This window comes from Chrysemys picta, chromosome 4 (assembly GCF_011386835.1).
Source record: "Chrysemys picta bellii isolate R12L10 chromosome 4, ASM1138683v2, whole genome shotgun sequence".
NCBI classification, from domain to species: Eukaryota; Metazoa; Chordata; order Testudines; family Emydidae; genus Chrysemys; species Chrysemys picta.
Window position 1 is genome coordinate 86,363,864 of NC_088794.1, and position 26,457 is coordinate 86,390,320.

The 26,457-nt window shown below is 45.1% G+C and overlaps 2 protein-coding genes across 6 annotated transcripts in view; one reads left to right on the forward strand and one right to left on the reverse strand.

The window, feature by feature from the left end:
- Positions 1 to 1,711: 1,711 nt before the first annotated feature.
- Positions 1,712 to 10,632, reverse strand: LOC101950921 (galectin-related protein A-like). The gene is made up of 4 exons (XM_005306685.4): positions 10,483 to 10,632; positions 6,802 to 6,890; positions 2,995 to 3,169; positions 1,712 to 2,575 (listed from the first exon to the last, which is right to left on the reverse strand). The coding sequence occupies exons 1-4, from the start codon at positions 10,615 to 10,617 to the stop codon at positions 2,432 to 2,434; spliced, it is 543 nt and encodes a 180-aa protein (XP_005306742.2). The 5' UTR covers positions 10,618 to 10,632; the 3' UTR covers positions 1,712 to 2,431.
- Positions 10,633 to 15,320: 4,688 nt separating this feature from the next.
- The window catches only part of ZFYVE26 (zinc finger FYVE-type containing 26), a 68,033-nt gene continuing 56,896 nt past the window's right edge, over positions 15,321 to 26,457 (forward strand). For 3 of the 5 annotated variants that reach the window (XM_042849326.2, XM_042849327.2, XM_005306678.4), the window contains exons 1-7: positions 15,321 to 15,469; positions 16,756 to 17,036; positions 18,816 to 18,894; positions 19,681 to 19,770; positions 22,602 to 23,154; positions 23,396 to 23,526; positions 24,373 to 24,537. In XM_042849326.2, coding sequence (XP_042705260.2) covers positions 16,843 to 17,036; positions 18,816 to 18,894; positions 19,681 to 19,770; positions 22,602 to 23,154; positions 23,396 to 23,526; positions 24,373 to 24,537 — 1,212 coding nt within the window. In that variant the 5' untranslated portion in view covers positions 15,321 to 15,469; positions 16,756 to 16,842. Of the gene's footprint in view, positions 15,570 to 16,755; positions 17,037 to 18,815; positions 18,895 to 19,680; positions 19,771 to 22,601; positions 23,155 to 23,395; positions 23,527 to 24,372; positions 24,538 to 26,457 lie in introns of all 5 variants that reach the window. The other 2 variants (XM_024109440.3, XM_065592907.1) reach the window with 2 other exon arrangements.

The window sequence follows — 26,457 nt, forward strand, 5'->3', positions numbered from 1 at the left end:
AGCAGTTTAAAGGGCCCAGAGCTTGGCCGCTGCTACTGCCCCGGGCCCTTTAAACCGCTGCTGGAGCCCCTGGCTGCCGCTGCTACTCCAGGGCTCCAGCAGCAGGGATCGGGGGCTATTTAAAGGGCCTGGGGCTCCCCTACTTCTACCACCCCGGCCCTTTAAATAGCCCCTGGAGCCCTGGGATAGCGGCGGCGGGGCTCCAGTGGCTATTTAAAGGGCCTTGGGCAGTAGAGGCAGCAGGAGCCTCGGCCCTTTAAATAACCCCTGAAGCCCCGCAGCCACTGCCCCAGGGCTCCAGCAGCGGGGCTCTGGCGGCAATTTAAAGGGCCTGGGGCTCCAGCCGATGCTGGGAGCCCCAGGTCCTTTAAATTGCCGCCTGGGGAAGCAGGGCCGCCCCGGTATGGTGCACTGGCTCTTGCCGGTACTCCGTACCGGAGCGTACCGCCTTACTTTCACTTCTGACCAGCACCTCATTTTCCCTACGGGGACCACGCCATCACCTAGGTGCTAAGAACCCCTGATTTAGGAGCATGCTTAATACTGAAAGCATATTTTCAAAGAACATAGACTGCCCACATTATTTTAGAAAATTCTCCTTGTTTTCTGAACACCCATAGCTGGCAGCCATATTTTCTGCAGTGCCCAAAAGAAGCCCTTTGAAAATACTGTAGTACATGCCTTCCACTAACTCTCACAGGAAGTTTGATTGCAGAGCCAGAAATGGAGCCCATGTCTCTTAAGTCTCATTGCAGTACTTTAACCACAGGCCCATCCCTCCTTGAGTTGACGTTTTCTGTCCACCAAGCTATACACTGAAAAAATGCTCTCTCTTCAGAGAGGATTTCCCCCTTTTCCTCTATTACAACCATTAGTGGTCCTAGCCATTTTGCTGGGAGAAAAATGGTTTTGGTGCCCCCCTGCCACCTCTCACCCCATGTGCCCAAGTGTGTGGGGAATGTGGAAAGCTGGCCAATCGGGAGCAGAGAGAGAGGGGAGAAAACAAACAAAAGCTGAGCAGCACAGCAATTTGCACTCCCTGGAAGTTGGGGCCCAGGGTAACTGCCTTGCTCACCCACCCCTAGAACCAGCCCTGATTACAGCCATTCATTAGTTACCTGAACTTTATATAGATGCACATTTTGGGACTGCAGTACACAACAAGGCCCGCAGAGAGGCAGAGGCCTTTGGCTGGTAATGTGCATGAAGATGTGTGGAAGGAATGGGAAGAGGAGCCAGGGAAGAAGACCCAAGGCAGGAACAGTGTCAGCATCATCACCACCAGTCATGTGCTGAGTTGTCCCTGCTACTTGTTAGGGTGACCAGATGTCCCGATTTTACAGGGACAGTCCCGATTTTTGGGTCTTTTTCTTATATAGGCTCCTATTACCCCCCACCCCTGTCCCGATTTTTCAAACTTGCTGTCTGGTCATCCTACTTGTGTCTTCGGGCCACTAGCTTTGGGGGAGTTACTCCAGATTCATACCATGGTAATTCAGATCAGAATCTGGCCCATTGTCTTTAAGGGAGAGTTTCACAGGAAAAGGATGGAAGCCTGAGACATGTAGATTGAAACTCACTGGAAAGGAATGTATTTTTTTCACTGTTTGCAAAACATCAAGTACACAGTCTAGTGTATATATGTATAATAATAACAAGCACATATTTGGAGGCTTTTCTAAACCTACCAGGGCAAATGATCAGCACAACATTAAGATGGTTCAAATGTTTATTTCGTAAAGCAGATAAAGAGGTTTGCCGGTAAATGGGCAGATTTGGCTGGATATAGGAACAGATGATGCAGATGTAGGTACAGATGTTGCTGCACAGGGCCAGTTAAGACAAGACTGCCAAACCTGGAGCTCTACAGAGCTCCCAGTTCATGAGGGCTCTACCCACTACAGACAGTTGGAAATGCTAGTGGGCCATTCACTGCTCCACGGTGTGAGGCACAGGGTGCTTTGTGCTGACTGCTGAGCACTGTGATCATAGCTTGGGGTAATAGGGTGTCTTGTCCTCTAACATGGACCTTGCTGGGGCACATCACAGGTTTCCTCACCTATTTAACAGATTGCCTTCCACTACACACTAAATCCCAGTCTCTACTTCTAGATATGTGATGTAATAACCCCCACCCATCCTCAGGTGACTGAGGCCCTCCAGGTGGCAGGGCAGAACAATTTAGAGCCAATGAGGATAGAGAAGACTGCACACTGTCTGAATCACAGGCTTTGCAGTCTGGAAGACCCAACAGAATGGCTTTGCAAAGAGCCTCATGTGCTCTGTGAGAAAAAGCAGACATTTCAAACTTGTCAACAAACAAACCCAAACAAAGTCCACATTTAAAATCTCAAGAAGGAAAGAGAAAACACTTCTATGTACATGGGAAAATACATTTGTCTTAGTTCATTGGTGATGTGGGGTCCATTTTTCAAGCCACCTTAGTAAGCTTGATGTCCCCTGAGATTTGTAAAGCTGTTACCAAGTGCAGGGACCGAACACGGTGAGTGAAATAACAGAGCTGCCGTCCATCGAGCAGGACACGGATCTGCTGGTGCTCACAGAAGAGCTCCATCTGCAAAGGAGCAAGGGCAAAGGGGGAATTAGAGGCCAGCACCAAGGGCTGTCTATTTCACTAGCCTGGACTTTGGAACCCCAAGTGCTCTACAAAGTGGAGTGTAAGGTCTGTCTAATTTCTCTTCATCTCCTGTAAGTAACATCTTCTCTCTGCTGAAAAGCTATTACAGCAAATTATCCTCAGTGAACAGGAAAAAGAATTTGCCCATAGAGATGGTTCCTCCAAGTCAGGAGGTGTTGGGGGAAGCTTGCACTGCCGCTCTCCATGCTGTACTAGTTTGGTGGATAAATAAGACTTAACTCTTCAGGGCCGTCAATCTGTCATCTTTCAACTGTATAAAATTCACTGTGTTGTACTCAGCTGGTCCCTCGCTCTAGTGTCTCTCCCACTACACCCCTGATAACTAACAAGAATACCTTAAATGTGTCCCCTGCTGTGAATGGGAAGTAGGGAATGTTCTTCTCCTCTCTTCCCCATTTCCCAGCAATCTGTGCATTCCGGGTGATGGATTTCTCACTGAAGTTGACTGCAAGTAACAGCCCAATATCCTTGCTTGCATCCATGGGGTCACAGAGCAGAGTCACTGCAAAGCTGTAAGGACCAAGTCAGTGATCATGAACAGGACTTTCAGCAAATTACCAGAACATGGTTGGAGTGACAGATGCACATAAGGACATACAGCATCCATCCCAAATCACTTAGTGTGGCATATGGCCACGTTTTAATGGCCTGGTGGTCAGGGCCGCCCGGGGGGGAGGGGCAAGTGGGACAATTTGCCCCGGGCCCCACAGGGGCCCCCACGAGAATGTCAGAGGCTCCCCCCCGCCTCCGCCTTCCCCCATCCCCCAGCGCCTCAGTGTGCCGCGTCCAGGAGCGGTCCTGGACAGCGCTGCAGCGGCGTGGCCTGAGCTCCTCCTGCTCAGAGCCGTGTGATATGGGGGCGGGGCTCCGAGTTCCAGCCAAGCGGCGGGAGCTCAGGTCCCATGGAGCCACGCCACTGCAGTGCTGTCCAGGGCCACTCCTGGACGCGGCGCGCTGAGGCTCCGGGAGAAGGGAGAGGTGGGAGTAAGTAGCATGGTAAGCCCCTCTGAACCGGACACCCCCCTGACCTCATCCCCCCACAGCCCTGACCCCCAGCTCTGAGCCCAGCCCCTCTGAGCCAGGCACCCCCCTGACCCCATCCCCCCACAGCGCTGACCCCCCAGCTCCGAGCCCAGCCCCTGTGAGCCGGGCACCCCCCGACCCCACTCCCCGCACAGCCCTGACCCCCAGCTCCGAGCCCAGCCCCTCTGAGCTGGGCACCCCCCGACCCTGTCCCCCCCACAGCCCTGACCCCCAGCTCCAAGCCCAGCCCCTCTGAGCCGGGCACCCCCTGACCCAGAGCCCAGCTCCCCACCCAGCCCTGGGCAACAGCAGTGCCACCCCCAGGCAGCGACAGCCCATTGGCACCAACCATCACCCAGCGACAGCCCATCATCTATTTGCAAATGTATACATACCATTAAAGTATTTAATGATTTTAAATAATGTATTTTGTGTATTTTCAAATTATTAAAAATTAATTTTTGAATGTATTTCACTGGTTATTTTTTACATTTCCAAATACATGTTACTATAGCATTGCAACTTTTTTCTATGGAAGGGGCCCCTGAAATTGCTTTGCCCCAGGCCCCCTGAATCCTCTGGGCAGCCCTGCTGGTGGTTGTAATATCCTGAAATGATGTTCCTCAGCAGTTCTTTGGAATAACTAAAGCAGACCTGCCCTGAAAGAATCTATTTCAGGTTTTTCATTTTAGGAGTGCTTAGCCAGTTTTATGCAGACCTCAAGCCAATCTGGCCACATTCTGCAATGTTGATTACTGTTGTTTACCTTAACACTGAGTCGTAAGGTATTAACTAGTGACTTGTCTTAGGATGTGACAGTGATACTGCAGTTATGTCCAATGTAATGGCACCCTATAAATACTTCTACTATGTGATCAATGGAGATTGTTTTTCGGTTTTATTTTGATTTGAGAAGGGAAGAAAGGAGTGAGCTCTTTAGTGTCAGATTGGTACCAGGATCCCTTTCCTTTACATGAATTGCAAATCATATAACAACAAAAGGAATAACTGGCGTGTCTATACTAGATAGTTTGTCATAGTTTCAGAGTTAACTGCACCTGTATTCCCCCTTGAGGCTTCCTGGAGGGCACCAACTTAAGGTTTCAGGCTTCCAGCTATTATCTCTCTTGGGCAGATACCCCCATCCCTCTCCCTCCTGCCTGGGGTTTTAAGGCTGCACAGCTCCTTCTCGTACACTGTGAAATCCTCAGCAAGCCCACCCAACAGCTAGCTGCTGTGCATTGCTTTCTCACCCAGGGCTATGAACAGTATATTACCAGCAATTACAAGTTACCACACAGCTCAAGCACATTTATTCTTAAGCATTACAGAGAAAACATTTAAATAAAAGTTTCTACACACATTTACCTATTAGTTTAAGGGGGGCCCTACTAGGCTAAAGTATTTCTAACCCTTCCACAATGTTTGGAGCCCCTCTTAGACAGAAGGTTGTGTCCATTTACTGACCTAGAGTCAGTTTAAACCCAGCCTTTTCATATCAAAAGCCCTTTCTTTGTCTGTCGGTCTCTGGAAAACCCAGTTTGAATCAGAATATACAAACCTCCCCAGGGGGTGGTACCTGCAGGTGAGTCACACTAATCACCCCCTTGAGGCTATGGTAACCCTCCCTCTGGAGTTGCATACAATCCCTGGTCCACAGTGATACAAAAACCATTCATAAACTTAATACAATATGATCCCCAAAGATATTGACTGTGGTTGCAATATCTGTCTCAACATTTGTGTAGTTTCCTATCTAGTGATTCATCCCTGCTTCTTCTTGGAGCTTCTGAGGGATCTGAAGTTCCTGCCCTTGACTCCTGAGAGCTGAGAATGGAACGGGTTTACACTAGACCACTTGTGATGGACTGCTGGGTATGGAGGGACAAAGGAGGCGGTATTGTGTGTCTTTCATCTCAGTGGTGCAGGCAAAGTGTAAATTCTGAGTCATAGGTAGCCTGATTCTCCACTGCCGTAGCCCTTGTGTAGTTATGTACACCTGTGTAAAGTGCCAGCAAATGCTCAATTCAGGAAACATTAGGGGAAGTTCTATGATCTATGCTACACAGGAGTTCAGACTACATGTCTGTAGTGGTCCAGTCTCACCTTAAAAAATCTATGAATCTGGAGCAGCGGGGAAACAGGGCTGTGGCTCCAGGAGGAGGGAGAGGGAGCAAGTTGTTTCATACTTCCCCTTGCCCTGTTCCCAGCTAGGTCCTAGCAGCCCTCAGGATTTTGCTGAATTTTCCCCCACAGCTGGTGGCTGTGCCTGAACAGACATCTACTGCTAACTCTGTTCAAGGACATACTCCATGGATAAAGATAAGATTTAGTCATGGATATTTTTAGTAAAACTCATGTACAATTCACGGGCAATAAACAAAAATTCACAACCTGTGACCTGTTCATGACTTTTACTATAAATACCCATTACTATATCTCGTCTCCTGAGCCTCGCAGCTCTGGACGGCCCCTGCTTCAGCATTGGGGTTTGACTGCCCCCGGTGACCCGCTGCTACGGCCGTACCCGGGACCGCTGCTGCTTAGGCAGTTCCCGGAGCCAGCTGCAACGGCCACTATTTGGGCGGTCCCTGGGGCTGCCCCCGGACTATATCAGGATCCATAGCTGTAAATGACTATAGCTGTCATCTAAACTGCACACAGCTACAGACCAGAGGTTTTTATGCTTGAAATCACTGGATTCTACCACTTGTGCAAAATTAGATGATGATGTTGTCTTTGTAGGTCTCCAATCACTAGTGGGCATCATAATCTCAGATCCTGGATTGGGTCTGATACTGTCCAACAGGGGGAAAGCTTGCACATACACACCAGGTAGTTTATATCATAGAAACAAGCAGTAGAAGGTCTGTTGCTTCCCAATCACTTTATCACATTTTTAGAGAGACTGGGCTATCAGTTGTCTCCCCCACGTCAATCTCACTGCAAAAAGAAAGAGATTGGGTTTGGGCCCATGATTATGAGTCTGTACAGCTTCCCCTCCAAACTCAAAAGAATGCAGGCCCTCAAGGAACCTCTTGTGCTTATGGCCTTATGTATCTTATGGCAGATACTCCTGTATGTGAAATAACCAACTGAACAACAGCTCCCCACCCTACCTCTTGGGGTTGGAACATATGACCCCAATAATAGTGATTTTCATGGCTGGTTTCAGTCCTCCTTTAATTTCACCAACATATCGCTCCACCTAGTGGGAAAAAATAACTATTATTGATCTCTAAATTTGTAGCCCGCATGATAAACTGCAGAACCAAGTGATAAACTGCATTTATTACACACTTCTGTCATCTCACCGGCCTTCTGTTCACCAATCAATTTCCCCTGGGACTTATTCTAACAATGCAAACCACAAAGTACCTTTAAACCACTGCCATTTTTAAAAAATAACTATAAAAATTCTTTCTTTATCCTGTCTACAAATATACTTGAAAACTAAATAGCTGCAAATCAATTTTACCTTTACTAACTCCAAATAGCTCCCTGATCTGTTTAAGGCGTTAGTATCAATTTTAATAGAATAAGTGGTTAATGCAGAGGATTAGAATTGGGATAGTACTTCTATATCTCACAGGGATGTTTTGTGAGTTAATGTTTATAAAATATTTTGAAAATGTAAAGTGCTATAAATACATAAGTAGTATATAGTTGTACTCATTTAACTGTGTAAATTTTTTTGAGAAACCTCAGATAGAAGATGCGATAAAAGAGCTAAGTGTTATGCTATTAGTAATTTTCATCATTGGCTTTGTTTTTCAAGCTCAGTGCACAGTTAAAACTAATGACAGAGTCAAAAGACTAAATCTTGCCAGACTTATCAGTCAAAACTCCAATTAAAGTCACCAGGAGCTCTGCACAAATAAGCATTTAGGATTTATCAGGCTTTAGTCCAAGGAGAGAGGGCTGAAAAGAGCTAAGGGAGTTGATAATAAAATATAAGAACATAAGAACTGCCATACTGGATCAGACCAATGTTCTAGCCCAATATCCTGTTTTCTGACTGTGGCCAGGGCCAGATGCTTCAGAGGGAATGAACAGAACAGGGCAATTAACGAGTGATTCAGCCCCTGTTGTCCAGTCCCAGCTTCTGGCAGTCAGAGATTTAGGGACACCCAGAGCATGGGATTGTGTCCATCCCTGATCATCTGGGTTAGTAGTCATTGATGGACCTATCTTTCATGAACTTATCTAATTCTTTTTGAACCCAGTTATTCTTTTGGCCTTCACAACATCCACTGGCAATGAGTTCTACAGGTTCTAATATTACTGACTTGGTAGCTCTACTGACATAGGACTAAGCCTATTAAAAATCAGATATTTGTGGCAGTTTGCATGATCTTTTGTTCATAATGAAGCAGCTTCCATTCAAATGTAATTTGCTACAGTTGAACTTCAGAGTTACGAACACCTCAGGAATGGAAGAGGTTGTTCATAACTCTGAAATGTTCGTAACTCTGAACACAACATTATGGTTGTTCTTTCAAAAGTTTATAACTGAACATTGACTTAATATAGCTTTGAAACTTTACTGTGCAGAAGAAAAATGCTGCTTTCCCTTTATTTTTTTAGTTTATGTTTAACATAGTACTGTATTTGCCTTTTTGTGTTTGTGTGTCTCTCTGCTGGTGTCTGATTGTGAACTTCCAGTTTCCGAATGAGGTGTATGTTGATTGGTCAATTCGAAACTCTGGTGGTCATAACTCTGAGGTTCTACTGTATATCACATGTTTTTTTTTTAAATAGATCTGGTTGGACAATATGAAAAATTAGATCTGTTGGACGATTAAACGTTAAAAAAAGAGCAAATCTGCAATTCACCGTTTGCTCATTTTCATGAGCATACAAACTAGAGATAACAAATTTCTCTCACACAGTGATACTCAGAATGAGGATCATGAGTCACAAGTGGCTCTTGAATGTGTATCCTGTGCTTCTTTGTAGCACATGATATTAAAACACTGTGTGATTTAATTATTAATCTAAGTTATTAACCAATCAGGATGCTTTTACTATGTTATTAACCTATTGTAGTTGATATAATAATACTTGGTCAGTCATTTTGCTGTGAGAATAATATATAGTAAATGAAACAATGCATTCACCCTACTGTGGTTCTTTTGGGTAATGTTGAGGTCTGAGTATCACTGCTCTAGCACATTCCTGTGGGGCTAGTGGAGGACTGTTGACAGGAAGGATGGGCCAGTGATTGGGATGCTGGCTTAGAACATGAAAGAGCTGGGTTCAATACTCTGCTATGCCATAGGCTTCCTATGTGACCTTGGGCAAGTTGCTTAGTTTTTCTGTGCCTCATTTGTCCATATGTAAAAATAGGAATAATGGTACTTCCCTACCTCACAAGGTGGTGGTGAGCTTAAATACATTAAAGATTGTGAGGCACTATGGTGATTGGGAAGGGATAGCTCAGTGGTTTGAGCATTGGCCTGCTAAATCCAGGGTTGCAAGTTCAATCCTTGAGGGGGCCATTTAGGGAACTGGGGTAAAAAAATCTGTCTGGGGATTGGTCTGCTTTGAGCAGGGGGTTGGACTAGATGATCTCCTGAGGTCCCTTCCAACCCTGATATTCTATGATTGTGCCATTGTAAAAAAATGTTTACTATGACTCTAACACTTTTTCTAGGTTACTTTGGTTTAAAATGTCCCAAACACCAGCATGTGGACCATTCTCTATGGAGTCCCATCCAAAGACTATTCCATATGCTAATAGATATCATGGTTAGAAAATTTCTCCTAATATTCTGCCTAAATTTTCCTTCTTCATTTCAATGTATGTAATTTCCTATTCTCCTTTCAGTTTCAATATAACACCAAGTTAGATCCCCCCAAGAGTGACATTTACGCCCAAATACCTTCTAATCCCACAGACAATTATAAAACTCTGCTTATTTTTTTAATAATTTTTAAAAATAAAAATGACTAGAGAATCTACACTTTTAGAAAATGTACAATTATTCCTTGGGGGAATTCAACAGCAACCCCATGCAGGTAAATTTAGGTTATTCACCAGAGGAAAAGTGCCAAAGGGTGAGATGTATTAGACTGTGGAGTACCCCAAGGGAAGTGGCAGACTCAGGGCTGCCCGGGGGTGGAAGGGGGGGCAAGTGGGGCAATTTGTCCCAGACCCCGCAGGGGCCCCCACGAGAATATAGTATTCTATAATATTGCAACTTTTTTTTTGATGGAAGGGGCCCACGAAATTGCTTTGCCCCAGGCCCCCTGAATCCTCTGGGCAGCCCTGGGCAGACTCCCTTGAGATATTTAAAATTAGACTAGACAAAGTAGTGGAGAATATGTCTCCTCCTCCTCACCAACACTCATTGCTTTCTTAAGTGAGAGACAGTAAAATTAAATAATAACACTTTACAATCTGAAAGGTGGGCTGTGAAGATTAACTACTTAATGTTTGCAAAGCCCCATACCATAAGTACTAATATTCATATGTATGATACTAGATAAAGAATAAATGTAAGTGTACCCCTGGCTTCCATGCGGTTTTAGCACTTATAAATTCTTCCATGGTACCCTGAATACAGCCAGAGGTCTGATCATTCACAGGGCATTCCCTAGCTGAGATGGAACACCTGCTATGCCTGAAACCTATTCAGGGATCCAGAAGGAGGTAGCAGGAAGAGATTCTGAATGGGTCTTAATTTGGTTACAGGAGGGCCCATGCACCTCTAGCAGTTGTGTCTTTTTAATATATTTATGTATATAAAACATATTTTCTACTAAAAAAACTCCCACCAGTGGATATATTCACTTACATTTGTGCCCCTGTCATTTTCTGTCATCTCTCTGCCTTTTACTCGTCTCCTTGCAGCAAAGTTTTCTTTTTGTGTGTGTGTGCAGAAAAAATATACAAAAACCCCGGAATAAAGGGAGGATATAAGGGGGAGCATTATCTCAGTCAAACACTGGTTAGACACCACCCGCTCAAATAGCTGAGTCACAAGAGCCTACTCTTCATCTTCCATCACACAGTGGCAAAAGGAGATAGAGAAACAGTGAAAAACTTGATGGCTCAGAGGTATAGAAACAGCTGGAAACTAGTAATCAGTTCTAGTACTAGTCTAGATCATGATAATGCAATTAACTCCATGCAAGTGAACCCTGGCACCTGTGTGGACCCCACTGACTTCGGCGGGGTTCCATGCAGGCACAAGAGTCTACCCAGGCGGAACCCAGTGCAGAATCAACCCTAAACTGCCAGTGACTGAAATTCATTATCTAATGGCTGCCAGGTAGCCTAAGGGAAAGGTATTGGTGCTCCCAGTCCCGTTCCTCTTTGGACAAGCATTCATATCACAAAAACACCATCAAAGATGGCCCTATTTGGACTCCTTGTTGTGAAAGAAACAAGGACCGGATGTCTGTGGACACTAAGGCAATGGAGTTCAGGAGCCTAAATACCTTTGCGGAACTGGGCCTACACCTCTCACTCTTGTATGCTAAGTGGTCCCTATAGAGCAAAGTTGAGGGGCAGCATGAACTGCCATTGCCCATGCTGTACCTTTTCAGTGGATATGCAAAAGATTTAATTCCCCAGGGGTTTCAATATAATGCCTCTGACAAAGCACTGAATTAACATATTTTTAAAAACAGTAAGACCAGTTATATTGGGTCAAACTAACAGTCCATCTAGCCCAACATCCTGTCTTGCTGCAGTGGCCAATGTTAGGTGCTTCAGAGGGAATGAACAGAACAGGCAATCACAGAGTGAACCATCTCATCATTCACTCCTAGCTTCTTGCAATCAGAGGCTAGGGACACCCAAAGCATGGGGTTGCATCCCAGGCTATCATGGCTAATGGCCATTATGGACCTATCCTCCTTGAATTTACCTACATTTTTTTGAACCCTGCTATAGTTTTGGCCTTCACAACATCCCCTGGAAACAAGTTCCACAGGTTGACTGTGCATTGTGTGAAGAAATACTTGCTTTTCTTTGTTTTAAACCTACTGTCTATTAATTTCATTGGGTGACCCTGGTGCTTGTATTATGGAAGGAGTAAATAACACTTCCTTATTCACTTTCTCAACACCATTCACAATCCTATAGACCTCTATCATATACCCTCTCTCAGCTGTCTCTTGTTGAAGCTGAAAAGTCCCAGTCTTTTTAATCTCTCCTCATACAGAATCTGTTCCATAGCCTTAATAATTTTTGTTGCCCTTCTCTGAACTTTTTCCAATTCTACTATATCTTTTTTATGATCGGGTGACCAAAACTGCATGCAGTATTCAATGTGTGGGCGTACCATGGATTTATATCGTAGCATTATGATCTTTTCTGTCTTATTATCTTCCCTTCCCTAATGGTTCCTAACATTCTGTTAGCTCTTTTGGCTGCTGCTGCTCATTCAGTGGATATTTTCAGAGGACTATCCACAATGACTCCAAGTTCTCTTTCTAGTATGGTAACAGCTAATGTAGACCCCCCCCATCATTTTGTATGTATAGGCAGGATTATGTTTTCCAATGTGTATTGCTTTGCATTTATCAATATTGAATTTCATCTGCCATTTTGTTGCCCAGTCACCCAGTTTTGTGAGATCCCTTTGTAACTCTTTGGATTTTGCTTTGAACTCAACTATTTTGAGTATTTTGTATCATCTGCAAATCATCTGCCACCTCACTGCTTACCCCTTTTTTCAGATCATTTATGAATATGGTGAACAGCACTGGTCCCAGTACAGATCCCTGGGAGACAACACGATTTACCACTGTCCATTCTGAAAACTGACCATTTATTCCTACCCTTTGTTTCTTGTCTTTTAACCAGTTACTGATCCATGAGAGGACCTTCCCTCTTATCCCATGACTGCTTACTTTGCTTAATAGACTTTGGTGAGGGACCTTTTCAAAGGCTTTCTGAAAGTCCAAGTACACTTTATCCACTGGATCATCCTTCTCCTTTGTTGACCCCCTCCTCAAAGAATTCTGATTGATAAGGTATGATTTCCCTTTACAAAAGCCATGTTGACTCCTCCCCAACAAATCATTTTCATCTATGTGTCTGTTAATTCTGTTCTTTACTATAGTTTCAACCAATTTCCCTGGTACTGAAGTCCGGCTTACCAGCCTGAAATCACCAGGATTGCCTCTGGAGCCTTTTTTTAAAATTGGTCACATTAGCTATCCTCTAGTCATCTGGTACAGAAGCTGATTTAAGTGATAGCTTACATACCACAGTTAATAGTTCTGCACTTTCATATTTAAGTTCCTTCAAAACTCTTGGGTGAATACCATCTGGTCCTGGCAACTTACAACTGTTTATCAATTTGTTCCAAAACCTCCTTTATTGACACCTCAATATGGGCCAGTTCCTCAGATTTGTCATCTAAAAAGAATGGCTTAGGTGTTGGAATCTCCCTCACATCTTCTGCAGTGAAGAGCGATGCAAAGAATTAATTTAGTTTCTCGCAATAGCCTTATCTTCCTTGAGTGCTTCTTTAGCTCCTTGATTGACCAGTGACCTCACTGATTGTTTGGGGAGGCTTACTGCTTCTGATGTACTTTTTTTTTTGGCTATTAGTTTTTGAGTCTTTGGCTAGTTGCTTTTCAAATTATTTTTTAGCCTTCCTATGTAACCCACACACATTCTGGGTGTGGTGTTCTGTCCCATCTAGTACTGAGACCACTTAGAGAGAGATTAATAAGTCTGTTCTACAGATGTGGCTTTTAGCTCATGCAGTAAAAGTTCATGCAGTTAGCTCCAGAGGTCACAGGTTTGATTGCGCCTGCCAATGACCAGGGTCTGTAAGTGTTATACCTAATTATACTTTTACACTTCACTTGCCAGAGTTTATGCTCCTTTCTATTTTCCTCAGTAGGATTTAACTTTCAATTTTTAAAAGATGCCTTTCTGCCTCTAGGCACTTATTTTACTTTGTTGTTTAGCCATTTTGGCACTTTTTGGTCCTTGCATAATGTCAGGGGTTGGCAACCTTCGGCACACATCCCATCAGGGTAATCTGCTGGTGGGCCACAAGACATTTTATTTACATTGACCGTCCACAGACACGGCCCCCTGCAGCTCCCAGTGGCCGCGGTTCACCATTTCTGGCCAATGGGAGCTGCAGGAAGCGGTGCAGGCCACAGAGACGTGTTGGCCACTGCTTCCGGCAGCTTCCATTGGCTGGGAATGGCAAACCATGGTCACTGGAAGCTATGGGGGGACCATGCCTGCGGACAGTCAATGTAAACAAAATGTCTCACGGCCTACCAGCAGATTACCCTGATGGGCCGCGTGCCGAAGGTTGCAGACCCTTGTACTATGTTTTATAATTTGGAAAATACATTTAATTTAAGCCTCTATTATGATGTTTTTAAAATTTTTCCATGCAGCTTGCAAGGTTTTGTGACTGTACCCTTTAATTTCTCAAAAAGAACAGGAGTATTTGTGGCACCTTAGAGACTAACAAATTTATTAGAGCATAAGCTTTTGTGGGCTACAGCCCACTTCTTCGGATGCATATAGTTAATTTCTGTTTAACTAGCTTCCTCAGTTTTGGGTAGTTCCCCTTGCTGAAGTTAAATGCTACTGTGGTAGGCGTCTTTGATGTTTTCCCTCCCCCAAGTTTGTTAAATTTAATTATATTATCGTTGCTATTACCATGCTGTTTAGCTCCAAGTTAAGACAACGTTAATAAAATAAATGATCAAATAAGCAAGCCCGTTCAACTCTCCCAACTTGTGTTTGGTTATGATGGAAGGAGCACACAACTGCGTTCTGGGGGAATGGCTGCAGATTGGTGCCCAAACAGAAGCCAGAGAAGAGCCAAATCAGTGAGGTTGAGACAGGAGAAAGTCTTGCTGAGCCTCCACTGCGCCCTACACGGTCATTTACAGCCTTGTAAAGTGGGTGCAAAATGCTACCAAATGGCAATTTTTCAGTCATGTGTTTTTCATCCATTCTGCCCTCTTGTGAGCGGGCCACACAAGGGCTCTGCCAGCGGCCCAGCTCCAGAGCAAGCTGCGGGTAAAGCCCCGTCCTGCGTGGTGGGGCCTTGGGTCCCCCGCAGCGGGATCAGGCGGGAGCCCCCAGGCACGCAGGGTCTGAGGGGAAGGGCTCGGCGCACAGAGGCCCTGCCGCGCGCAGGCGGCCTCACTGGGGAACTGCGGTAACGGGTCACCGGGACACGGCGGGAGGGCGCGCGCCCCGGGTTCGCCTCAGGGCTGATCCCCCAGGCCAGAGCGGTTCTTGTGATTAACAGGCAGCAGCACGTGACACGGCTCCCGCCTCTCCGGCCACGGGCTGAGCGGCTCAGTGGGCCGGAGAGCGAGGGGCGGGTCGGTTGGTTCAGGAGAGGCTGGTTCTGAGGCACGCGGGGAGGGGCTACGTCGGCCGCTGGGTGGAGCCTGCGGGTAACCGGACAGCAGGGGGTGGTGGGGCTAACTCTGTGGGGGGGAGGTCTGGCTCGGGGACGGAGGGAGGAGCTGCCCCTGGGCGGGGTTAGCCCTGTCATTGACATGTGGTTTCTTTTCCCGCTTCAGTAATGGCGCCCATGAGGTTTCAGTACCCCTTAAAGAAAGATGGCACATTATTTACATATTCATCCGGTTTGACCAATAAGCGCTCGCCGTTTTGGGTGTGCCGGCTGTCGGGAAAGTCACCTGATTCGTCTTTCAAGATGGCCGTGGCACTAGGCTGCTCAGCTTGGGGAATGCAATCAGTGCGAGCCGTCCCATAAGCCTCGAGTGTGCAGGGGGAGCCGGACCGATCTACCATCGATGGGGCTTCCCTAAGAGGTGTGTGTCTGGTACAGGGCAGCGCAACCCGTCCGACGCGGAGGGACCGGGACCGCCGGTGCCTGCTGGGCACAACGGTCCCGACCTCCACTCACCCCAGGCAGGTCACCAGGCGGGCTCTGGGACGGGGCACGAGAGGCAGCCAGCCAGCCAGAGTGGGAGGCGGAGCGCGGGGAGGAGGGCACCCAGGGAGGGGGTTAGCGGGGGGCATTTCTGGATGTGGCCGGAGGGCTGATGCTCCAGGTCTTTGGTTCAGGGGTAGGAAGGACAGCAGAGGATGGGGAGCGAGGTGGGAGAAATCGATTGATGGGAGGGCTGACACGGTGAATGGGGTGGGGGAAGGTAGTCCTGCGAAAGTGTTTGGTGAATCTCCGACCACGTCCTAATACATGTGTCTGTGTCACAAATACAAAGCACCATGTTGGGGGGGTTTCTTGTACCTTTCGCTAAGCAAATGGTACTAGCTGCTGCTAAGTCTGGATTCTAGACTAGATGCACCCCTGGTCTGGTATGGCAATTCTTGTGCTACTTTGACAGGTTTCAGACTCACACTTCTTATCAAACTGTCTGTACTGGGCTAGCTTGATTATCACTTCAAAAGTTTTTTTTCCTCTTACTTAATTGGCCTCTCAGAGTTGGTAAGACAACTCCCACCTATTTGTGTTCTCTGTATGTGTGTATATATATCTCCTCAATATATGTTCCATTCTATATGCATCCGAAGAAGTGGACTGTAGTCCACGGAAGCTTATGCTCTAATAAATTTGTTAGTCTCTAAGGTGCCACAAGTACTCCTGTTCTTTTTGTACTACTTGTCACTTGTATTTTGAGTGACTAGACCATGGAGATTAAACTCTCGTCTTCTTTAAAATGATCTCTCTAGATCATGATTGACTGAGTTACCTTGGCAAGTTAATATATAGGGGTGAGAAATTCCCAGTGTGGAGAGCTTGAGCTGGAACTGCTCATGCTGTAGCTGCTCTGTTCACTACAGGGTTGTCAAAATACCACATTTTACCTTCCCTACAGAGGTCAGATAGGCCAGTGGGCTTTGTTAGCACTATGCTCTCAATAAACAAATTGATCCCTCCTGTTTCCTGAGAGCATTGACTCTAAGCAAGTATCAGTGCATGTTTCACAGTGATAATGTTTAAATCACCTACTTGAACAAATATTGTGGTATTGATCATATCACTGTCTGGGAATGCATTCCAAACTTTAATACATTTTTGACTAAGTGAAATAGCTACAGCTTGGCTTCTGATTCTAGACCTGTTCTGTTCCAGGTGCACTGAGGGAAGATTTGCTGTGACTTACCTCTGGATGTTCTCCCCTCCCCACCCCCTTGTCTCCAGGAGTCCAGTCACAGTGGGATGATGCATCCATTTGGTAATGAGGAAGCAGCCTCTCTGGAACATCTCTTCTGTTTTTTTTGTGACTGTGTGCAGCGGGGAGACTGGGAGCTAGCACAGGCCTGTATTCCTCAGTTACATCAGTGGCAGGGGGATGGCTCTGAGAAAGTTGCAGCTATCCTGCAGGCTCTAATAGCTTGTCCGTCTCAGTTAAGGTAAGTGCTGTGTGGGATTTTTGTCTAACTGGTGGAAGTAGAAGTGTGTTAAACAGGGTGTATGTGATGCAATTCTCAGAAATTGAGGCTGATTCTTTATTCTTAACTATAATGGACCCTTAGAATTAGGGCCAGATTAACGCAGGGGCTTTAGGGGCTGTAGCCCAGGGCCATGGGCTAAGGAGGTCCCAGCGCAGCAGGGCTCAGGCAGGCTGTCTGCATGCTGTGGCCCCACGCCGCTCCCGGAAGCGTCCGGCTGCTGGCACGTCTGTGGCCCCTGGTGGGAACCGGCCGGTGGGAGGTGCGGGGGCAGCGCTTGCGGGCCCGGGCAGCGCATGGAGACACGCTGTCCCCCTCCGTCTAGGGGCACCCAGAGCCATGCCAGCAGCCAGGCACTTCTGGGAGCAGCGTGGGGCTATGGCATGCAGGCAGCCTGCCTGAGCCCGGCTGCGCGACCAGCCAGGAACTGCCTGTGGTAAGTGCCTCCCAGCTGGAGCCTGCATCCCTCACCCTCTCCTGCACCCCAATCCCTTCCTCCAGATCAGAATCCCCTCCTGCACCAAACTCCCTCTCAGAGCCTGCACTCTTCACCCTCTCCTGCATCCCAACACTCTGCCCCAGCCTGGAGTCCCCTCCTGCACCCAACTCCCTCCCAGAAAGAAACTAATATAACAGCTATTCTGAGGTAAGAAGTAGGCTATTTTGAATTAACTAAACTATATTCTACATGTTTTAAGACTGAAATGTAACCACAGAATGGCTTTATGTAAATTAAAAGGCAAGTGTAGTATAGCAGTAATAGCCTCAATGCCATAATTGTGATCGTTTTGTTTTAAATTAGGAAAAAGGCTTGTATACAGGGACCCCACAAAATGTAATAGCCCTGGGCCCACAGGAGAGTTAATCTGGCCCTGCTTAGAATCCTTGAAGCAGAACATGCTTCCTTGCCAGTGTTTTCTCCTTCATGCATTCCATTATTGCAGTTAACATTTGAGTGCCGACCTGCTCAGAGTTGCACTAATGTATGTAGGGAACCCAGCCTCAGTCAGTTTACAACCTTGTTCATATATGAATAGATAAGATATTGGTATAAGCTCAAGATCATGCAGAAATCTAGCAAAGGTCAATTTCGAAAGATTTCACTGAAATAATGTGAGTTGGAGGAGGAGAGGGAGTCTGTTTTAGAATTGCAATGGTGCTGACATTGAGTGCTTTTTGTTTAGAAGATGATCAACCTATTTATTTAAAATGTTCGCTTGTTACTAACAACACCCGAGATTATTAAAACTGAAAATGTTTAAAAATCTAATTTCTCACCACTTAAAGTGTCTACTTTTCACATTTCTCAATTTGGATAGTGAAACAACACCTTTAGTTTCACTTGTTGTTTTTTCTCTTGACTTCTCAAGCACTTTTGTGAGGCTGTTAAGGTTGGGTTTCTGACACTTCAGGGGAACTTAAAAAATTTCAACTTTTTGTAATTTAAAAAAAAAGAATCAAATGTTAAGTTTCTTGTATAACTTTTTGGTAATAATTTGAGTATCATCTACACAGACAGCATTCCTGGAATCATTTTTGTCTGGAGGAAAAAACACACAATTAAATTGGTGTTGCCAACAGACATGAGGGAAATAAGTATATTATACTTTTTTATCCTTGGTACTGGCAACATGGCATACACTGGGTCTGTGGGGCCACTTTTCCTACTGTGAAGTGGGTAGAGATTTGTTTTGGTGCCTAGATGTTTGAAACTGATGGCATATGCTATTACCTTTGCAGGTGTGGACAGAATTGCAGCCCTCAGAGACTTGCTTGGCTTTGGCTCCTTGTGCTCAAGAAATGGCTGGTATGGGATCAGGTAAAGAAGTTTGTTCTAGTTGACGTCCAAATGGAAAATGTTTGTAAACAGAAAAATAATACATTTTGTAGTTGCCTATTAAAATTTGAGACTTACTGCTGTTAATTACAACTGGTTCCTTAGATCATTTTTCATTAAACTTAGCAAGAAATTAAAATAAGCGTTTTGGGATTATTTTTTGAGGCCGTGTGAGTTAGCTTTTTAGTGTTCAGTGTGAGATGTTCCTATGAACAGACAGCATGAGTTAGTAACTTACATTTCTATAGCCCCTTTTATCCCCAAAAGATGAAATAAACAAATGCTTTACAAATGGCATACTTTCAGGGAGTAGTAGTTTACATATACAGAACCGTGGGGAGGAGAGTGGTAAGCAGCTAGCACACTGCCTAAGGGAGAAAGAAACAAGGCCTTCAAAAAGGGGAAGATTGGTCATGTGTTTGTCTTTCCTCACCATTTCCATTCCTCTGACCCCATTGCCTAGGTTCATGAATTTTCATGATCTTTGAAGAAAGGTGACCCTATCCCAAAGGGGTTATGGGGAAGTGACAGTTGCTAGCTATGTAGTTGGAAATAGAGAATGGGATCTGTTGGTGCAGGAACAGCCCCTTGGTAGCTTAGGATGGGAGAAAGGACTTTTAATCCCCAATAAAATAAATATCTTTGAAGATGTCTGCCCTAATATAGCAAATAAATAAGGTTTTGGGGTTTTTTTACCTGTAAACCTAAGGTAGTGGCTCACATCTTCCCTATTCTTTTATCTTTTTTTCTTTTCCTGATTAACTTCAGAAAATAATTCCAGCTGTTCTCCAAAGAGAAACTGAATTCTTACTCCTCTTAGAAGAACTGCAAAAGGATGTCTCTGATGAAGTCCTAAAGGTGAGCTGAGTGCCCGATTTATTGATAATTCTTGGGATGAAAATAATGCTACTGGTTAACTTGACTGACCTCATGTTTGAGACATTAACATACCTTTGGTCTTCTCTGCACAAAATAAAGACAGTTGAATGTAAGGGCAGTTCAAGTTTACTCACTTTAGGTAGTGAATTTGGCATATATAATGGTGATGATTCTGGCTAGAGGGGGATAGTGTAGGCAGGTGCTGAGCAAGCTTCTCTACATAGCCTTGCTAACAAACCTGACTCATGACCTCCAGCTACCTCTGCTGTTGCAGTCATATATCCCCATACACAACTGTCTGTGCACCTGAGTCCTCATGTCACTTCCTGCTACATCAGCCTTGGGGCTTCCCTGGACAGAGAATACTATTTGTATGGTAGCTTTCTGACTTGCAGAAATGGGCACTAGGTTGGAAGCATCACATTTTGACTTAATGTAGGATATGAGTTTGGGCCTCAGTAGAGGAAAGGCTAGTGTGTGAACACAATGAATCACTGAACGTTCTTGCCGGTAGGCTTTGAAATCCAAAGTGGCCAGAACTGCCCTTGTTTTTAAAAATTTATATTGTCCTCTACCATTCTGCTTCTTGTTCCATCTCAAACTCAAGTTGAGGTTTGACTCCAGACCATGGAGCTGATACAGCTGTCTGGCCATGTTTGGGAAGGAGAGCTAATAATGGATGACATCAAGAAGGCTAAGGTGTTTAATGCCTATTTTGTTTCATCTTCACTAAAAAAGTTAATGGTGACCAGATACGCAACACAATTAATAACAAGGATGAAGAAATGCAAGCCAAGGCATGGATCAGGATAAAGAATATTTAGCTACGCTAGATATATTCAAGTCAGTAAGGCCTGATGAAATTCATTCAAGGTGCTTAAGGAACTAGCTGAAGCAATCTTGGAACCATTATCAATTATCTTTGAAAATTGTTGGAGGAAAGGTGAGGTCCCAGGGGACTGGAGAAGAACATACATAGTGCCTGTATTTAAAAAGGGGTTCCAAGAGGACTTGGGAAATAATAGACCAGTCAGCCTAACTTTGATACCTGGAAAGATACTGGAGCAAATTATTACATTTGTGATTTTAAAAAGGTTGCTGCCAGAATTGGGGGAGCTCAGTGGTGCAGTTCAGGAGGCTGCAGCCAGCTGCACAGTGATTATTGTGGAGAACTCCTTCAGTAGGGCTGACTGAGAGGAAAGCTGCATGTCAGGTCTATAAAGGTTGCAGCTGGTATGGTTTCACCATGGGACTCTGTCCTCTTATTTGCCTATTTTGTACTCTTTCATCAGATCATAATGTCAGGCTGATAGTTTGAAATCAAGCTGAAATGATTTGTCTCTGCTCTCTCCATCTCAATTGGGATTTTGTGCGTTGAGGGGAAGTGTAAAGAGGTTAGGGTTTGTGAAAGCCCTTTAAATACAGTAACAATGGAATGTTTCAAACTTATCTCAAATGCATTTGGGGAGCAGAAACTGTACTTTCATAGTGCTCTTGGGGTCACAAATCCATTCTTCCATTAGGTTTACTGACCCCAGCCTGAGAAATCTAATAAGGCAGACCGGACTGGAGTAAAAATGCCTTAAAATCTAACAAGGCTGACCGTTGGTTGTAATGGATACAAGGACTCCTGTGTCTTGGGAGATAATTTTGTATAAAGTGCAGAAATACGTCCTTTGGGCCCAAGACACTGTTACTGTCTGTAGTAATTCTCCAGTGCTCTATCTAGCTCATTTTAAATATCCCACACAATGCAGGTTTCCAGGACTTTACTTGTTAGATTGTTCCATAGTGTTATAGACCTCAGACAGGAGGTTTCTTCTAATAATCAGCCTTTGTTCACCTTCATCGCATTATCTCTAACTTTACCTCCTTACATCAACCTAAACAATACTTCTTCCTTATTGGTATTAACCAGCTGCAAGTATTTGCTGAATATAATTGTCTGGTCTATACATCTGCTTTTCTCTTTGTAACATTCTAATAATTCTTTTGGTTTTGAAATTATGGAAGTTGTGGGAGGAAACCAATAGACACTTTGAAAGATGAATGAAGGAAAGCCTGGATCTGGATGCCAAAGTAACAAAATCAGTGGGACACTTTAATAAAACTTATGCTTTGGAAAGTACTTTTCTAATACAGTAGGACAGTTTCCAGAATTAAAAACAAAAAATTCCAGTGTCAGTACTTTGAATTTTTTTTTTAAACAGCACCAGTGGTGGGAAGTAAAATAGGTTTTAAAAACTTTTTTATTTTTTGGATGGGGATTTGCATTTCAAAGATTTTTAATTGTCGGCTGAATGTTTACTTTTGTAAGATTTAAAAAAGACTAGTTGCTAAAGGTTAATAGGATCTGCAGTGATTCTAGTGAGGATGAAAATCATAAGGACACTGCATTCTCATGCCATAAACGGACCACGAGGAGGGAAACTCCCTCAATAATGCAGTATTGTAGTTAGGAGCATTATGGGAGTTTTATACTCTAAATATCCAGATTTGGCCACTATTATAGACAGGATACTGGACTAGATGAGCCAGCATGCGGCATCTGAGTTTCTTGGGAGTCATAACTATTGATGCCATGTGTTCGCAAAAAGTGCATTATTTTGGGATTGAAACTGAGTGCCTGTAGTTCTGGATTCCTGTAGCAGAGTTGGTTGCCAAGGTAAATTTAATGGTTCCAAGTGAATGTCTATTGAATCTTTAAGTTTGTTGTATACCTGGTTTTATATATATATATAATTTTTTTTTATTGTGTGTGTAAAAACCCGGTGGCATTCAGGCTCCCAAACATGTCTGTTTCCTCCCAGGAGCTGTTCGAAGCATTTGAATGTGTCCAGAGCAAGCATGAATCGGATAGGAAGAAAAGAGATGGCCGCACGTACAGATTCAGTGTGGAAGCAACCTCGGCTCTTCGGAAGCTTTTGTTGAGGGCTCCCCGGCGGGCACAAGCCCTGCTGGAGTTCCTGCAGGGAGAACATGGCACACCCTGCTCTGCACTCCAGCACAGTTGCTCTGTGCAAAACATCTATGTTGACTTTCTCCATGACTCCTTAAAATCTCTGCAGAGGCTTCAGCGGTATCCCAAATCCTCAGGAGAATTGGATCAGAGTGAGACAGTAGATGCTATTTACAGTGTCCTCAGCGTGTTGCATTTTGAAGTGGAGCATCAGACTGGCGAGCTCCGACTCTTGTGCAGGGAGCTTTTGGATGCTTGCTGGGCTGAAGGAAGCCCACTGAGGGAAGAGAGGTTACTGGGCTGCATACTGAGGAAGCAGAGCCATGCCTTGCTCAGTCTGTACAGCAACGTCTTCACAGAGAGGGCAAGAGAGAAACTGTTGGGGCCAAAGTTGCCAGGAAAAGGTTTGTTTTGTTTTCTCATTAAAAGTTGGACCATTGAGACTTTGCAGGCAAGCCAGGTTGGGGGAGGGGGGAGTTTGGCCACGTAAGGATGTTTTGTTACGGAGACTTAGTTACGGAGTCTGAACATGGCTTTTGCTTAGTGATTCCCTACTGTTCTACTGCTGAAAACTTTGCCCAGGGCCTGCTTTCTTCAGAGGTAGCTCTCTGTGTTTGAAAGTAATCCCATTTATGTGTCTCTCAGGTTCATCTGAACAGTTGGACACAGAGCGGGTAATGCTGGCTTTGTTCGCAGAGCCTGAAGAGGTTTATTCTTGGAAGACTGCCTATTTCTACTGCCTGAGCAGCAGCAAGCACTTTCTGGAGCAGATTCTGGTATGGCAATAAAGATGAAAGGGAAGGGGAAAACCCAGTAGTGGATCAAATTTAGTGTCAGGATTCCAGCATTAGAACACTTTACATTTGACTAGAGGTCTTCAGGAGTCCTGACTTTTGGTGCCAAGAGATTAGCTACCTAGCAGTGGGTTTTTATAATCTGTTGACCCATCTGCATTGTTTCATCTATGATTTAAGATATCCGCATGGAGGTCTCTGGAAGATATAAAGCAGTGTTATCTGATGGTTAGAACAGAGGATGTGGGAGATGGGGCTCCTGTATTTTACTCCCAGCCCTGCCAGGGATTCCCACTGATTCACTGAGTAACCTTGGCAGCCGCTTAACCTCTCTGTGATTCAAGTACCCCTTATGTAAAATGGGGATAATGATGCTTCACAAAAGGGTTGTGGGCTTAAATGGATATTTGTGAAGCACTTGAGAGCCTGGGGTGAAAGGTGTTATAGGAGATAAAAGTGCACAAATAAAGTCTCGTGTATTGAGGGCATGAGAATCCAGACAGATGAGCCAAGATCTGTTCTATTACTGGCTTAAAAACTCCATCTATAGCTCAAAAGTTTCTCCTCTAGTTTCTGCATAAAACCTATTTGGAAAATACGCAGACTTAAAGAGTAGCCAGGGAGAGGGGGTGGATTGATTTTTCTGGCTTCTACTTAGTGACTCCTTTTCTTTGTAGTCCAAATAAAGAGAAACTTGGTGTCCTGTAAAATCTGGGTTTGAGGAAGTTAAACCACTTTCTGAAACTACTATTGTGACAGCCCATCACCACCCCAGCAGGATTCTGCATTTTTAGAATAACAAATGCTTTCTTCCTTTTTGTTTTCTAGGTGACTGCATTAACACTATTAAAAAGGGAAGACTTCTCAGGCTTGAGCAGCTTACTGAGTCGAGAATTCAACCCCCTCAGCCGTCTTCTAGTATTGCTAGGGTGGACTCACTGTCACAGCTTAGAATCAGCAAAAAACTTGTTATATGCTCTTCACAAAACTCAGGCAAGTAAGCGAGTGGAGAGTAGGTTGAAATGGCTGAATGCTATGACTGACAGTTCAGTTTGATTCCAATCATGGTAAATTAGTTGCTTGGATTGTTAATCAAATCTGAAGTCTCTAAAATGAGACTTGTTCTAACTGCATAAACTGAGATTCTGAACTTTAAATGTCTTTCCAAATGGAAGATGTAAGGGTGAATCCTCTGGTTAGGATTTTCAGCCTCTTTTTAAAAGGAGTTTTGTAAATCAAACTTTTCCTTAAAACAAATAGTATACAGGCAGCAGCATTGCAAGTTCACCTTCGCTACATCTCCGTTAACGTGCCTCAACTGTGACCTGAATGGGGTTCTTGGGGCCATTCTCCAGGGCCCATTCAGTCTTTGACCTCAGAAACTCAAGGCCAAATAGTGCCAATGGTTTTGACTTTGTATTTTGGGTACTTATGCCCTAGGAACTGCATTGACATTTAGTCCATTTCACATGTGCCACTGAACTTGTAGGCACGATTGATCTGAGTTGAGCAGTGCCATCCACTTAGTCCTGAATGCCCAAAATAACATCCACAGTAGCCTAAATGTCAGAACTGAGACTGGAGGGTCCACTTTATTTTGGAATCTTCTTCCTTTTCTGGGTATACAGAGCTTTTAATCACTAAGCCTGTGGTTCCAATCCAGGCAGTGTTGGTGAGTGGTTGCCTTGGATGACTGATAATGGAACACTGAGCCTTTCACTTCTAGGTCATTGATTGAAGTCCATCCCAGGTCAATAATGTCTTAAGGGAGTTACTGTCTGATGCCTGATCAGTGACCTGTATAAGATAGCACAGTCTCAGATCAGTGTTTAGGGGGCAGGCATCCATTGCAGAACATAAGCATATTGGAAGTGAGTCTGTAGGCAGCTTGTATTTCTAACCCATACAGTATCTGTTCTGGGTATATAACTAGAGAAGGGATGGGCAAACTTTTTGGTCTGAGGGCCACATCGGGGTTGCAAAACTGTATGGAGGGCCGGGTAGGGAAGGCTGTGCCTCCCCAAACAGCTTGGGTCCTGCCCCCTATCCGACCCCTCCCACTTTCCGCCCCCTGACTACCCCCCTCAGAACCTCCCGACCCATCCAACCCCCTCCCGCTCCTTGTTCCCTGACTGCCCTTCCGGAACCTACCGCCCCTAACCACCCCCCTGGGACCTCACCCCCTATCCAACCTCCCCTGCTCCCTGACTGCCCTGACCCCTATTTACACCTCCGCCCCCAACAGGCCCCCCGGGATTCCCACGCCTATCCAACCCCCCCCCCCCAAACCTCCGCCCCAACCAGCCGCTCCCTGTCCCTTGACTGCCCCCCAGGACCCCTTTCCCCTCATCCAACCCCCTCGCTCCCTGCCCCCTTACCATGCCACTCGGAGCAGCATGTCTGGCAGCTGCGCCACCTGGCCGGAGCCAGACACGCTGCTGTGCTGCCCTGCGGGAGCTCGCAGCCCCGCCACTCAGAGCGCTGCCTGTGCGGCTGTGTGGCTGCAGGGGAGGGGAACACCAGGGGAGGGGCCAGGGGCTAGCCTCCCCGGCCGGGAGCTCAAAGGCCAGGCAGGACGGTCCTGCGGGCCAGATGTGGCCCACGGGCCGTAGTTTGCCTACCTCTGAACTAGAGTGACAGCTCTGGAGATGTAAGTCCTGTAGTATCTTTCAGAAGCACTAAATTCTCTTTACAAATAAAATGTTTAAAGCTATAGGGATGGGCTTACAGACTGGAAAAATGGATGGGTCAAGTTTAGATTGATTAACATTAACAGGGCCCCTTCAAAACAAAATGCAGCTATCTATCCTCCATTTTGTTGCTTTAATGTGTAAATAAAGTAAAAGTGCAGAAATCTGCCCATCTAAATATGTTAAGATTCCTTTAGCCACTAAACATCACACATGTGAACCA